We start from the raw sequence: 14,131 nt of genomic DNA, 5'->3' as shown, positions 1-14,131 counted from the left end.
ATTATCCCTCGCATCCTAGATTACATCCTATTAATAATAACAACAATAAAATTTTTATGGATAGAAAGCATCTGAAAAGTATATGTATCCCAAAAATTTAGCCTGAGAACTGTAATTCAGTCCTGGTGGAAGAGAACAGACTCTGTGACTACAATATAGAAAAAAGAACAATAGGTTGGTATTACATGGAATTGTTTGTGAAGTAACACAAATCCATCTTTTGTCAGCAAATCCATGAAGTTCATAGGATCACAGAATGGTTGAGATTGGCAGGGACCTGTGGATGTCAATTTGCCCAACCCTCCTGGTCAAGCAGGGCCACCTAGAGCCAGTTGCCCAGGACCATGTCCAGATGACTTTGGAGTATCTCCAGGGCTAGAGAATTCCCAGCCTCCCCTGGTGACCTGTGCAGGCACTCGGTCACCCTCACAGTAAGAAATTGTCTCCTGATGTTCAGAGGGAACCTCTTTTGCTCCAGTCTGTGCCCACTGTCTCTGGTCCTGTCACTGGTATCACTGTAAAGAGCCTGGCTCTGCCTCTTTGCACCCTTCCTTCAGGTATTTACATGTATTGATAAGATGCCCTTGAGCCTTCTCTTCTCCAGGCTGAACAGTCCCAGCTCCCTCAGCCTTTCCTCAAGGAGAGGTGCTCCAGTTCCTTAATCATCTTCATGGCCCTTTGCTGGATTCTCTCCAGCATGTCCATGTCTCTCTTGCACTGGGGAGCCCAGCACTGGACACAGTTCTCCATGTGTACCTCAGCAATGCCAAACACAGGGGAAGGATTGCCTCCCTCAGCCTGCTGACAACACTCCTAATGCAGCTCAGGATACAACTGGTCTTTGACAGAAGAGGACATTGCTGACTCATGTTCAATTTCATGGTGACAAAGACTCCCCAGTGCTTTTTTGCAAAGCTGCTTTCCAGGATCCAAGTGTTTGGATCCAAAGACATTAGACCATGTGGCACTCCGATCATGTGTCTCTTGCTGTGTCCAAGCTACTCAAGTAGTTTTTAACGAAACCAAGGCAAAGCTGAGAACATTGACCCAGTTATTCCATAGTACTTCTCTTTCCCCATGTCTTACAGACACCTGAGATACAGGTACTCTGAGATGAAGCACACTCCAGACTCTCAGGGTAGGTAAAAAACTTAGGTGTAGCTAAAATATTAAGGCAGGTTACATATAAAGTTAATAATGGAATAAAGGCAGTTCTCAATCACAGTACAAAGAGATAATATTAATTTTGCTGATTTAGGTATGACTTTCTAGGCAGGCAGCAGAGTTGAATATATATCCAAAGACTCTCTGAAATATTTACATTTTCTAAGGCACTGATCATCCACAAAGAGACTAGCAAGATGGATGAGTAATAAAAGCAGGGTATGGGATAGAAAGCTGATAGAACTTAAATATGCAAACAACAAGTAAGTAGTAAACAAGACTGTTTGTATACATTTGAAAATTACATTATCCAAAATGGCAAATGTCAAGGCCTCATTTTCAAATAAATTTATGAAAGCATAAATACTCATACGAGTGAATTTTGAACATAAAACAGAATATGGACCTTAATCAAATGAGTTCAATTTTCAGTATTCTTTAAGCTCTTGGTAAAACTGCACACTTGATGTTAGAGTGATAGTTTGTGATTTAATAAGAGGCTCTCCTCACAGGGACAGACAGACGTACGGGACTGGAGCATGGAAAGAAATATAGAAGGTAAGAACCACAAATGGACAAAGCCAAAAATGAAAAATAACTTTTTAGTTAGAACTACTAGCTGCATAGTCTTAAAATTAAATCAGAGCACAAAGAGAAAGAACTGACCCCAAACAGCAGCTGAAGCTATTTCAGCTAAATAGCTTTTTCCTTCAGAAGAAAATGCTGTAATTGATATATTCTGGTAGACTCACATGTAGCCCCATGTACCTCTGCTCTTACACAGCAAAAAAATTTCCTAAAGGCCAGAAGGGTAAGGCTAGAACACCAAAAGGTTAATTTTTACTGTAACTATCCTTGGGCAGGGTTACCCTACTCTGAAAACTGAAAGTATATGATGTAGTCCTAGAGGTCTTAAAAGCAGCCCAACCTTCCCAAGGCATAATAGCAGAAGAACACTTGATTAACCTCTCCCTCAACTTCCAGGACCCCATCACAAAATTCATTCTCATCTCTGGAACTCTACCTCCCTAAAACTTCCAGCTCTCTCTCTGCTCCAAGTAGTTTCAATTGAAATATTGAATTGCTACAACCTTCTTGCTCTATGACTACACCACTTTGTACAACTACTCAGTGAATCCTTTCCAACCAGGGAGAGCATGAAGGAGAAATGAATTAAACAACTCTTGTTTCAAACATGAGACATGACAGGAGTGTCTCTATTTGCACAACAATGTAACCTTCATACATATGTGTGCCACACAAATTTTGAAAAACTGAATTGTTTTTATTGTTTCACAAGTGGAAAAAGAAAGTAAGTATATTGCTTATTTTCATTATTTCAAAAAAAATATCTTACACATTTGCATAATACTGCATGTTTTGCAGTCTCTTTTAGCACATAAAAAGCTGGGTTTGTTTAAAATAAAGGAAATACAAACAGTTCTATTAATACTGATTTTCATAATGTTCCTTTAAAGGGATTTTAAATACTGAGGTTTTGGCTCTCTGATTATATTGTCCTTATGCAATGTTCCTTTTTTGGAAAATATGCCCCGATGGGAAAGGCTAGCCTGTATATCTTTATCAAGCCAGATGTTACCTGTAACTCAGAAATATTCCCAACAACATTTAAGGATCTTCATGTGATGTCTCCTCAGACTACTTTACATACCTTTGGCATGGTGACAACCAAATGACCAGTTGTTTGTGATCTTTTAGCAGAGCTGCTGTCTGGCTTCACTTCCTCAGGGAGGACAAACTGAAATGGCTATGAGAAAATATGGGATTGAAGTACATCATGCTAATTTTTTTTTCTTTCTTTGATATGGACAGAACACATGTTAAAACATCACTCTCACATCCTTGGATTTTAAGGCCAGTATAGGTCTAAATCCTCTCACTTTATATAATCCTAATAAATTATTAGCATGCTAACCAGCTTTTACTTATAAGTATAGTCAGATGTATATTCCTGAATTGCTGCCATTCCTGAAGTGACATTTCTAAAGAAGGTTATAAAATGATGCTTGACTTACATTAGCAATTAAATGAGAAAGATTATCCAGTCTATTTTGGACGTAAAGCAATTCTGAAGTTTTGTTTATTCAGTTGGTACAGTCAAAAATAGGGATTTTGGTTTACTGTGAAAGTACTTTGAATTTTTAAAAAAACTGATGACAAAATTAAAACCACTGAGAAGAGAGAAAAGTGGAATGACATTTTAAATGCCCTTTCAGAAGAGTATACATCCATTGGTTTCTGTCAGCTATAAATTCCAGATTGTGAAATTGGTAAATTCTAGCCTAGGGCAACTGGGAAGCTCTCTTCTAAAGTGAATTATGGTACACTGTGTGGGGGGAATAAGAAGAGAGAAGGAGAGAAAGACAGTGAAATTTCAATTGCAGGCTTTGCAAGTCTTCTGGTTAGGATGTCCACAGTTTATATGTGGTCCAATATAAAGCAGGTATTTAAAGAACATTCTTTCAGCATAGATACAATTGGGAACTCATACAAATCAATCCAAAGTCCACTGAACAACTATGGTAAACATTAACTCCTGGTTGGAAATGAATGTAGTAAGAAAACACCAACCTTTTCCTTCACCAGTACTCGTATGTAAGTTGGCTGCACGTCGACATCAAGCAGAGAAGTGTCTAAATATCTTCAGAATGAAATACAAATAAATGAATCAATCTATAGTAGAACATATACCTCTTTTGTTTATAAAGTATGAACTTAAATTTCAGTTATTAAGTTATATTATTAGAATTTAAAGTCTTTGAAAGAAAAACACAATCTTCTTGTGAATGTCCATTAAAATAATGTCTAAATTCTGTGAAGTCCATCCCATTAGCTATTGCAAAACTGCAAGAATTCAAAACCTTTGTGGAGAACAAAAAGGTTTTTCATCTATTAGTGCTTTACATTAATAAGAAAATTAATCTATGTTCTACTTAAAATTGCAAAACTGTTTTCCTACTTTTCTTTCTGAAGGCTTTATTAGTAAATTTATAGTAGGACTTCTCTTTTTTGCATAGAATTTGCTGGAAAATAATGAACAGAAATACTTTATGTTCCCAGAAAACACAATACTTTTAAATTTCAGTACTGTCAAACAAAATTTATGACCTGTAAAAACTCCACTTTAACATCTGCTCTTCATCATGTGACACCTGATGCGAGTCATGTGAATGTACAAGTATGTATTCCCCATTTCCCTTCTTTAATAACATTACTTCTCAGGTGAATTTTTCAGATTTTTTAGTCTGCATTTCTTACAAGTGAGCACAGAACATTACGATATGCACTGCCACGGAGGTGGTGCAGTCACCATCCCTGGAGGTGTTCAAGAAATGTCTGGACATGGCATTCAGTGCCAGGGTTTAGTTGACAAGGTGATGATGGGTCAAAGGTTGGACTCCATGATCTTAGAGGTCCTTTTCAACCTAAATGATTCTGTAATACATCAAACAATTTATTGCACCTGAGCAGATTTTCTGAGGTTCCAAAAAACCTGTATCTTATAATTCAGAAACATGGAGCAGGCCTCTTCTGAGGGAAATTAATGAGCTTTAAGGGAAGAACACCTGGCAAGAACAGTATTTCCATGCTGTAAAACTAGTTCCAGCTTTATTCTAACAAGTTCCTATTATGGGTAGATAAACCTGTGGGTTTCCAGCCTCTTCCTGAAGAATGGAAAAGGTCATTGTACTGCTTAGAAGTATACATACTACCAAATATTTATCAGTTCTCTTCATGATACTTTGGCCTGGTTCAACCAAATTTATTCCAGGCAATGCCCTGGTATAGTTCAAGAATTAGCCATGGACTCTTTCCAGTAAGCAAGGAAAGTAGGACAAGGCTACCCTACTCTTTTTCAGAGAGGAGAAGAATTTAAGTATAAGGATGTGAATTGTACTGGAGCACTTCTAGGGCCAAAGAATGAGCAAAAAACCCACTCCCTACAACCCTGATCTGCAAATGAAGAATGGAAAAGATTTTACATAAGTATAAAATGGCAGGCATGGAGGAGACCTGCCTGTGGACTGCAGAAAACATCAGTTCCCAAAAGGACACAGTCCTCATTCAGGAGTAACAGAACAGCCTGAAGGGTCTTTAGCTTATTTGGCATCACTTCTGTGGCACAGGCTTCAAGATTTATTGCATCACCTCTTTGGTTTTTGTTTTCCTCTTGAAAAGGCCCCAGTACAGGGAGGAGTATAATTGAAACACTGTCTATTAGATCTCATGAATGGCAAAAATTAAGAGGAAAAAAAGAAATCTGACCTGTAAACAGCAAGTTCCAAGATGAACTGGTTGTTTTCTTCATCATCTTTCAAAGAGAAATGAAGCCTAATAACAATGATAAGAAACACTTCCATTATAAATACAACTGCAGTGAATAAGCAAACATTACAGCACACTTCAACTGCTGGCACTTTCGGATGAATACAAATACCATTTAGACAATATGTCATGTGATCATTTTAGAAACGGTTGCAACTTGCCCCATGAACAGAAAAAAATACTGGCATTTGAACCAAAGTAATTCTTACATTTGTTTTCTGTTCTTCCCACTCACTCCACAAGAAAATGAAAAAAAACCCACTGCTGAAGGTCAGTTAAAATTAAGCTCATTTTGTCAATGCAGAACGAGAGACATCTGCTGGTGAAACCTGCCTGCTCTGTTACATCTTCACAGAAAAAACTCAGATATAAAATGCATGAAAAGCCCAGAACTTGGCAATTCTAACATTATTGTATGTTAAAAAAAGATCAATTCTGTTCATAGCAATTAATTTGCCTAGATATCTGTCTGTGCATTTCCAAAGTAAAACATGATTTGCATAATATCCTTGGTTCTATAAGCTTCGCATTTGTTGAAAATGAGCCTGTAGATTGTATTATCTGCATGTTTGTGATCTGCTGGCTGAGTTCTTAAAATTATAAACAAATCTTACCAGTTATAAATTGAAAAAATCACCTATTGCTATAATCTAAGGAGATCTAGTCTAGACTTACAAGTTCTGCTCATATGCTCAAAAGTTTCTCATGTATTAAAGTAGAGAAAAAAACCAGAATAAAATCACCTATGAGAATATTTTATAAATTAGTTATTAGCATAAAATGAGAGGTGTTTGCTTAAAGTAATTTATCTGGACTATTTAATTGACATTAAAATACTTAGATACATTGGGTTCACATAACGGAAAGATGCTCAAATGTTAACAGATAAAAGAGTAAATTTTTTCAGCATTAAAAATATTTGCCAGATATACTTTTTACTCTTTTCTCTCCTATATTCTGATACAGTCAATTTGCAAGAAAGTTTATGGAATAGTAGTTTATGAGTCTTTTTTAATGGGAAACTGCAATGCATACAAAACAGCTTCTTTCTCTTACTGCATTACTGGTTTTGAGAATTCACTAACACATGAAGGGTGAACAAGAGGACAGAACTGTAAAATTTTCTAGGAGGAAGCTTAATCAGAACTGAAGAAGAGAAATAGTCTGTCCTTAGTAGCATACAGCCATTTCTCTTCCTAACCTTCCAAAAGAACGGCAGAGAAACCTGGACACTCTTATGGACATTAGACTTCCATATTGAAGCAAAAACTTTGAAAAATACCATCTGTTTACTCGAATCTCTCTCTTTATGCCTCTCCAATTCACTGCCAGATTGCACTGAGGAGCTGTGATATTCTTGTTGAAGCCATGACAAAAAATGCTCATTGGTCTGGCTTTACGTGGGCACATCCATAGACTAAATTCTAATCCAGAAAACTTGGGTGACACAAACAGGTCTGCTGCTAACAGTAAACCCTGTATTTTTTCTAAAAAGACAGCTAGGGCTTTAGTCTACATATCTCTGCTTCTATTAGCACAAGATTTAAATTATTTTAGGTTTGTCTTCTCTGGACTAGAAATTTATATATATATATATTTACTGAATATTGTGTACTACGTATAATGTAGGTTTTCAAATTCTTTTAATTTCATGGATTTATAAATTTCCAAGATTTGGAAAGCAGGACAAGTGTTTTCACAGCTTTAGTTTTGCAGCTATTTAAGTCTTAAGATGGAAAAACTTCTTCAGAGCACAGCAGACAGGTAAGTGGCCACTTTCTGATGCCAGTCTCTTGTAGGAGGCTCTTTTGGGAGCTGTTTATAAGGGAACGTTTGTGCTCTCAGTCTCCTCCTTTCCCTTAGAAATGAAGGTTTGGTTCAAGTGAAACTAATGACAACACGTGGCTGATATCCCTGGAAACTCATTCCAAAACACTCGAATACCCAGGTGCAAGAGAGGCTGAGACTTCACTCAGTGTCAAAGGGCCTCATGCCACAGAAGCTGATAACACATCCTTCCCAATTCTGCCAATTTTACATTTGTCATAAGAGGACAAAACTATTTTGTCCAGAAATATTACGTGGATGTTTTTTTCCACATTTTAAGTGGCTTCTCATACATATTTACCTTTAATAGTCAAACCAGTTAAACTTTTTCCACTATTAACAAGATGCTCTAATAAAGAGTCTTACCATAGAAGGGAAAAGACTAAAATATATCTTTTACAGAAAAACAAGTTGTTTAATCATTTAAGACTAAGATGTTAAATTAAGCAATCTTCGACACTTTACTCACTGAAAACTGATTCTATTTCCAGCATCAGAGTACAAATTTAGAAGACAGTTTTCCCCAAAGGAACATAATACTCCAACAAGAAGTTCTCATCTTTCTTACTTTTGTATTGTCACACATCTTGAACTAGTTTCCCAAATCAGCTATAGAGAGATTAGACTGTTTAACCTTTTAACCTTACATACTTAGGCACATTCACATTCAGAACTTTTCCTTCTGCAGTGACCAATGTCCAAGGAGGCTTCTCACTCTTTTTTGATTCCCTTAACAAAACAGAAACAAAAATGGTTTATGGTTAACGGTTAAAATTTTGCTATTATTATGTTTAATAGCAAAAAAAAGAGCATGTAAGAAGTAAGAATTATCTGGTATTTGAAGTAAGAATTATCTGGTATTTGATGTTCAGGCTATAACTTATTTCAGGAACAAAACAGATTATATCATATTTCCAACTGCACATTAAAAACATCGGCTAAGGATGAGTAAATGCTTTGTAATATCACATCACACATATCACATCACAAACTTCTTTTGCATGTCACAGTATCCACTATCAAACAGTAATATATCAAATTATCTGGCATACCATAAGAAAACAGTGGCTTGCTTAAACATCTGAAAATTCTAGTTATGAATGGTCAAACTAATCATGAAGTGTTGTTGCTGCTAACTGGTTTGATGTATGTTTAAGTAAGTCTAAAGACATTCTATTTATGCTCACTTAATTACTACTACTGAACAAATGCTTGGCCTATCTCCAAACAGCATCAGTCTCTCAGTCACTTCTGCACTAGTAAAAAGAATTTTAATGGTCAAAAGATTACAAGCAGCACCAAATATGATACAGTAGGGCCCAAGTGCAGACATATACATTATTTGTTGATGTATTTATTACATTTTTTGCTGTGCTCTTCCTTGAAAAAATACAATACATATTCCTGATGTATTGATGATGTACTTATTAATATTCACCATCCATTTCCAGCTATCAGCAATCAAAGTATGGCTGACTTTCAATCAGTGCAATAAATAAGCTACCTTAAATTTATCTGCCCAAACAAAGCAGATCACAGTAAGATCATTAAGACTTGTAGTACTGGTATTTTCCTGTTTAAATGTTTAGCAAGGAAAGGAAGAGTAAGGAATCTTATAACATGAAAAAGAAAAACCTTGCTTGCATGTAGGTAAAAATATGGCTGTTAAAAATACAGCACTGCAATTGTCATGTTGTATTAATCTACTCTTCAGCCGGTCAATATAGTAGGTATGGTTACTTCAGCCAGCATATTAAAAAGAAAATATTTCTGAAAAAAACTCAACAGCAATGCATTCGGTTCTTTTGCTCCTGAACCAATTTCTTACTATAAGTCCAAGGTTAAGAGAATATTAAATGTAAATCACTAATGAGGGATATAAAGTATACTTAAGATTTAGAACCTCTTGGGGGAAAAACATAAAAATAGATTTGGTCTATAAATACAATGGATTTGAGGAAGAAATAAAAACACTCAAGTACAGCTACTAGAATGACTATATAAAACCAATTTCTGTTTAAGAAAGATTCACAGTTATCCATGTGTTAAATACTATTCTATAATATAAATCAGAGTTCTCATGTGGGATTTGTGGGCTAACAGTTTCTATACCTGAATTTCAACTCTTGACTTGAAATAAAAGTGAACGAACCACCACCCTGCTCAAAAGATATGTTCATGTCAATTTTATACTAAAATACACATCCTTTTATACTGAGTAACTTATATTGAAGTTGTATTTCAGCCTCTGTCTACCAGAGGATTTCAAGTTGTCAGGGCCACTTTTCTGTTCTAACCTTTCTCATGCTACCTAACACAAACATCAACACTAAACCAAAACAAACCCCAAAAGGATATTTAACTCCTTCAAATGCTCTCAGAATTTAGAAAAATCCCCAAAATAAATATTCTATCTTTAATATAACACTATTTGGACTCTCCTTGAATCCTTACAGGGAAGCATTTGGAACACATTTGCTTTTGAGTAGAACAAGGCACTTCCAAACATAGCAAAATTCTAACTGGGTAGGATCTGGATTCACAGTAGTTCTTCCAGGAAAGCGTTAGACCTTGAATTAATAATAGCAACAAGTTATGCACACTTCCAGATTTCTCGGAGAGTTCCCTAAGACTGACTTTTTCAACACTTAGGCTTGATAAAACTTCCAAAAAGCATGCCCTTAAAAAGAACACCTAAAAAAATCTCTGGTACAAATTATGTTATATAAGTAAAAAAAAAAAAAAAAGACATTGCTTACAATGTTTGTGGAACTGATAAGCCAGTAGCAGTAAAATACTGTGGCTTTTTGCTAGTATCTGCATGAATTTTCCATGTTCAGCAAAACCAGTGACAACTTTAGAAAGTTTTGAAGGCTTTTCAGGGGCCAGACTTCTTCAGATTCACCATGCCAAGTAGCCCAGATAACATGAAGAATCCTACTACTTGTGACAAATATCTTTTATAAAGTATGTGAAAAAAATTCTCAGTTACACAGAAAAGGTTCCTGAAATGCCACTTGTGCAAAAATTTTGTAGCATGGCCTTATGGCATTTATATAATGCAATCTGCATGAATGCTTTTAGCAGAATATTAAATGTAGAACTACACAAAACATATGAGTTAGCTGACAGAAAAGTGAAACTTCTAAACTCCATAAAATGGAGTTGAAAAGAGAAATTACATTTAAAAACCCTATTTGAGGAAAAATAAAGAGTACCATAAATGAAGTTCAGAAAATGAAACAAAGTAAAATGAACAATATGAATATTTAATTTATATTTTTATAAGCCTATTTTCACAGGCAACAGGGATTTAAGCTGCCAGTTCTCAGTAATATTTAATGTCAGGCAGTCACCCACCTGTCCTCTGCATCTTAGAAAATGTCTCTTTCTTCAATTCATAGAATATATTAAAACAAAAAAGCACCTTATATTGTCTTTAGCTCTCCGCTTTTCTTCAATGTATCTGTGAGTTTCTAATCTAGATTCTGGAGTATATGGTGTAGGCTCCTCCCAAAATCTTCTGTCTTCTTCATCATCTTCAACTGTTCTGCATGTTTCCTGCTCTCCATCTCCTTCTGCTTGATGGTTTTCTTTCTCCTGTAGGGAATTGGTGCTACACAAGAACACTGGAATATTATCCCAATGAAATGAAGGAAGAGTAACAGTTCTTGCTAACGAATAATTGCAGTAATATTTTTTTCAACCCGCTAATAACAACTGTATAATTCCTACCAAGAACAATATCTTATATATCTGCTCTGCTTTTTCTGCCAACCAACAAAACACATTTTGACATAATGTTTTTCATTGACTTGTCTAAGAAGTGATAGTATGGCTATGCCTAATCCTCTGAAAACCCTGACAGAGAGTTCAACAGGTTCAATTTCAGAGGCAGAATTTTCAGATACCCTCACAACTTTCAGGTGAGAGAAAACTTTCAGTCCATGTGATGTTTAAGTATTCCCAATATCAGGCAGCAGCAGATTAGAAACTTATAAGGTAGCAATAAGCATCTCCTCAAGTGCCATCTTAACACTGAGTAATTTTTTTCTTCTAGCTCTAAGCCTCTCTAATTCTCTACTAACAGAGGGAGAAAACTAAATTTATGATAGATCTGTGATCTATGAGTACAAAGTTCTGCAGGTAGCTCCATGGAACTTAGTCTCTTTTGGATTAAAAATAAGATGGATGGCAAATGCAGTGTAAGATGACCCCAGATAAAAATCCTGCTGCTGTCTAGGGACTATCAGTGATATGAAGTGGAAGAAGGATGAAAATCAACACTGCAAAGCCTTTTACATCTCCAAAGACCTGCTACATTCCATTTCAGTCTTCAGACCTAATAATGCTAAAGCAAAAGCAGTTATAGGTGAACAGATGCTTTCTCTGGAACCTCTGCATTACCTTAAATAACAATTTCCAGCTGTTCTCCTGAAAGAAGCAATCAATTACACTATTTTGGCATCCAGACAACTTAGCTTGGAGTTTTGGGACAAAAATTCTATTGCACTGTCTGCAGGCCAATAACAAACTGTGTTTGTAATTAGTTATATTTTTCATTAGAGATAACATGCACAAGGAGAAATAATTCTGCTTGAATCAACAATAAAGATGAACAAAAATATTTATGTGAAATAATATAAACTCTTCAATGAAGAAAACCAAACTTCTTAATTAAGAAAGCAAAGAATATTTATTCACATACTATTGTTGCTTACTGTTACCTGTCAAATCCAAGCTTAGATTCCATTTGTTTTTGTTTCTTGTCCTTTCTTTCTTGCATCCTTCTTTGAGCCTCTTCCTTTTCTCTGGCCCTTTTGAGAAGGTAAACTTGTTCCTGTTCTCTGATTTTCTGTTTTACTTCTGGATAGTTTTGAAGTGCTTTAATCCTCTCTGAACGTTCTATTTCTTTACTATCCAAATACTTCCCAAAGCGGAAAAAAAAATCAATATAGATATGTGAGAAATTATAAGCATATTCAAATCAATAAATCTATTAAACTGTAGGTTAATTTTGAAAATTCTGTATACAATTAGAAATGTACCTTTCAAACCTCCATAGAACTATGTTATAATCTATTAAAAAGAATTAACAATAACTGTCTATTCAGATGTGAAAATGGTTTGTGGTGGTTTTGGCCATTGCACAGAACCTCAGTCTCAAAGTAGCTATTTACAGCCAATGCAACATAGCACATTTTTACACCAACTTGTGCCTTTCTACTGCCTTGCATTGCAGGTTTAGAACATACTGTTGGTATGGTACCAACAACCTGGTAACTTTCTGCAATCATGATAATAATTTAAAATCCACTGCGTATATAAAACAAATGAGAAAAAAAAAGCCAGAACAAACATTTATTTCTTCAAAACTTTAGGGATCTCAAATAAGAAAGACAGAAAAGTTAACAAATGCATATGGTTCCATCAAAACAGAACCAATTATTAGAATTAATTTACTGCAGTCACTTATTAATCAGAATATCATTTAATTTCCTGTGGACAGTAAAATAATGCTACTGGTTTTCCCAGAACAGGTATTTATTTTGTTTAGGATTAGTAGGTTCAGTTGACAGTGCTCTTTTTTTATTTGGATTTAATTTTTTAAATCTTACTTTTAATTGATGAAGTGTTGCCACTACAAATTGTCTATAGCCTTCAAATTCAGTGCATGGGTTACCCGCTAGAAACAGTTCCTTCAGATGTATGTTATGTTTTAGGGATTCAATACTGGAGAGTTCACCAATGAAATTTGCTGTCAGGTCAAGTTTCTTCAGTTCTTCACAGCCTAAATTTTGGAAAAATCTAAATTCAGTTTGTCCATAACATAAATGTACACATGACATACAAAGACACACACATGCACACATCTGGATATAAAACTGTCTCCATTTGTGTTCTGTAAACTATTTTTATTCTATCAGAATACATCTTTTCTGAGACTCTGAGTGAAAAGAGTGACTCACAATATTTATAGGAAGGAAACAAACTCAGTAAAATAAAAAATACCAAAACATTATTGGTTTTATCAGTATCAAAACTTTGTGATCATTTATAGATGAGATATTAAATGTTTCATTTCTAGAAAAGCTGGACTTCGCTTTTAACAGTCTGATTGCCTTGATAACCCTCCTCAACTGAGTCTTAATCATGTTGGTAAAACACTGCCTAAGTGCTTCAAGACAGCAGGATCAATGAGGGGTTTCATTTTTGTATATGGTTAATCTTTGGTAATATTATTAAAGTGAAAAGTCAAGGTTTTCTAAACATTCACTCCAAGTTAAGGAGAGGTCTTCCATAGGTTCTACTCTATGGACTCAGCTATAATTTTAAACATTTTATCACTGGTTAAATTGCAAATACTGGTGAGAAAATGTTAACTAAAACAATTATAAACAGAAACTCTAAATTAGGTAACAAAATGTTCTGGAAAATCTCGATCCAAAATTTATCAGCCTCTCCTTTTATCATAATCTGTCCATGAAACCTTGACTCTAAGAGTAAAAACGTTCAGGTAAGAGCAAGCTCAGCTTTGATGCTCATCACTGTAAACACTTCTTTTCCTTTGCTGGTCTATTTGGTAAATTTTATTCACAGTGGAGCTGAAGGAAAGTAACAATGCAAAACAATTCATTAGGGGATTATAACCCAAATTTATGCAAGGGTCATTCCCAAAGCTTCTAACTTCTAAGTAAATAACAAATCACAGTAAAGAAATAATGCAGCCTGATAGATGAATTTAAAATTTAGTGGCATGAAAGCAAACGCAAGTTTCTCAATAAATTGCCAA

The 14,131-nt window shown here is 35.2% G+C and overlaps 1 protein-coding gene across 3 annotated transcripts in view; it reads right to left on the bottom strand.

The window, feature by feature from the left end:
• The window catches only part of LRRC6 (leucine rich repeat containing 6), a 34,024-nt gene that overhangs the window by 12,135 nt on the left and 7,758 nt on the right, over window positions 1-14,131 (bottom strand). For all 3 annotated transcript variants that reach the window (XM_027645687.1, XM_027645688.1, XM_027645689.1), the window contains 7 exons: window positions 12,957-13,129; window positions 12,066-12,265; window positions 10,766-10,954; window positions 7,990-8,067; window positions 5,452-5,517; window positions 3,757-3,826; window positions 2,837-2,932 (listed from right to left, as the gene is read on the bottom strand). In XM_027645687.1, the coding sequence (XP_027501488.1) occupies window positions 2,837-2,932; window positions 3,757-3,826; window positions 5,452-5,517; window positions 7,990-8,067; window positions 10,766-10,954; window positions 12,066-12,265; window positions 12,957-13,129 (872 nt within the window). The remainder of the gene's footprint in view (window positions 1-2,836; window positions 2,933-3,756; window positions 3,827-5,451; window positions 5,518-7,989; window positions 8,068-10,765; window positions 10,955-12,065; window positions 12,266-12,956; window positions 13,130-14,131) is intronic.

Source organism: Corapipo altera, unplaced genomic scaffold (assembly GCF_003945725.1).
Source record: "Corapipo altera isolate COAL_440 unplaced genomic scaffold, ASM394572v1 51, whole genome shotgun sequence".
NCBI classification, from domain to species: domain Eukaryota; kingdom Metazoa; phylum Chordata; class Aves; order Passeriformes; family Pipridae; genus Corapipo; species Corapipo altera.
Note: the sequence above shows the minus strand (reverse complement) of the source record. Positions and strands in the feature narration are given on the sequence as shown.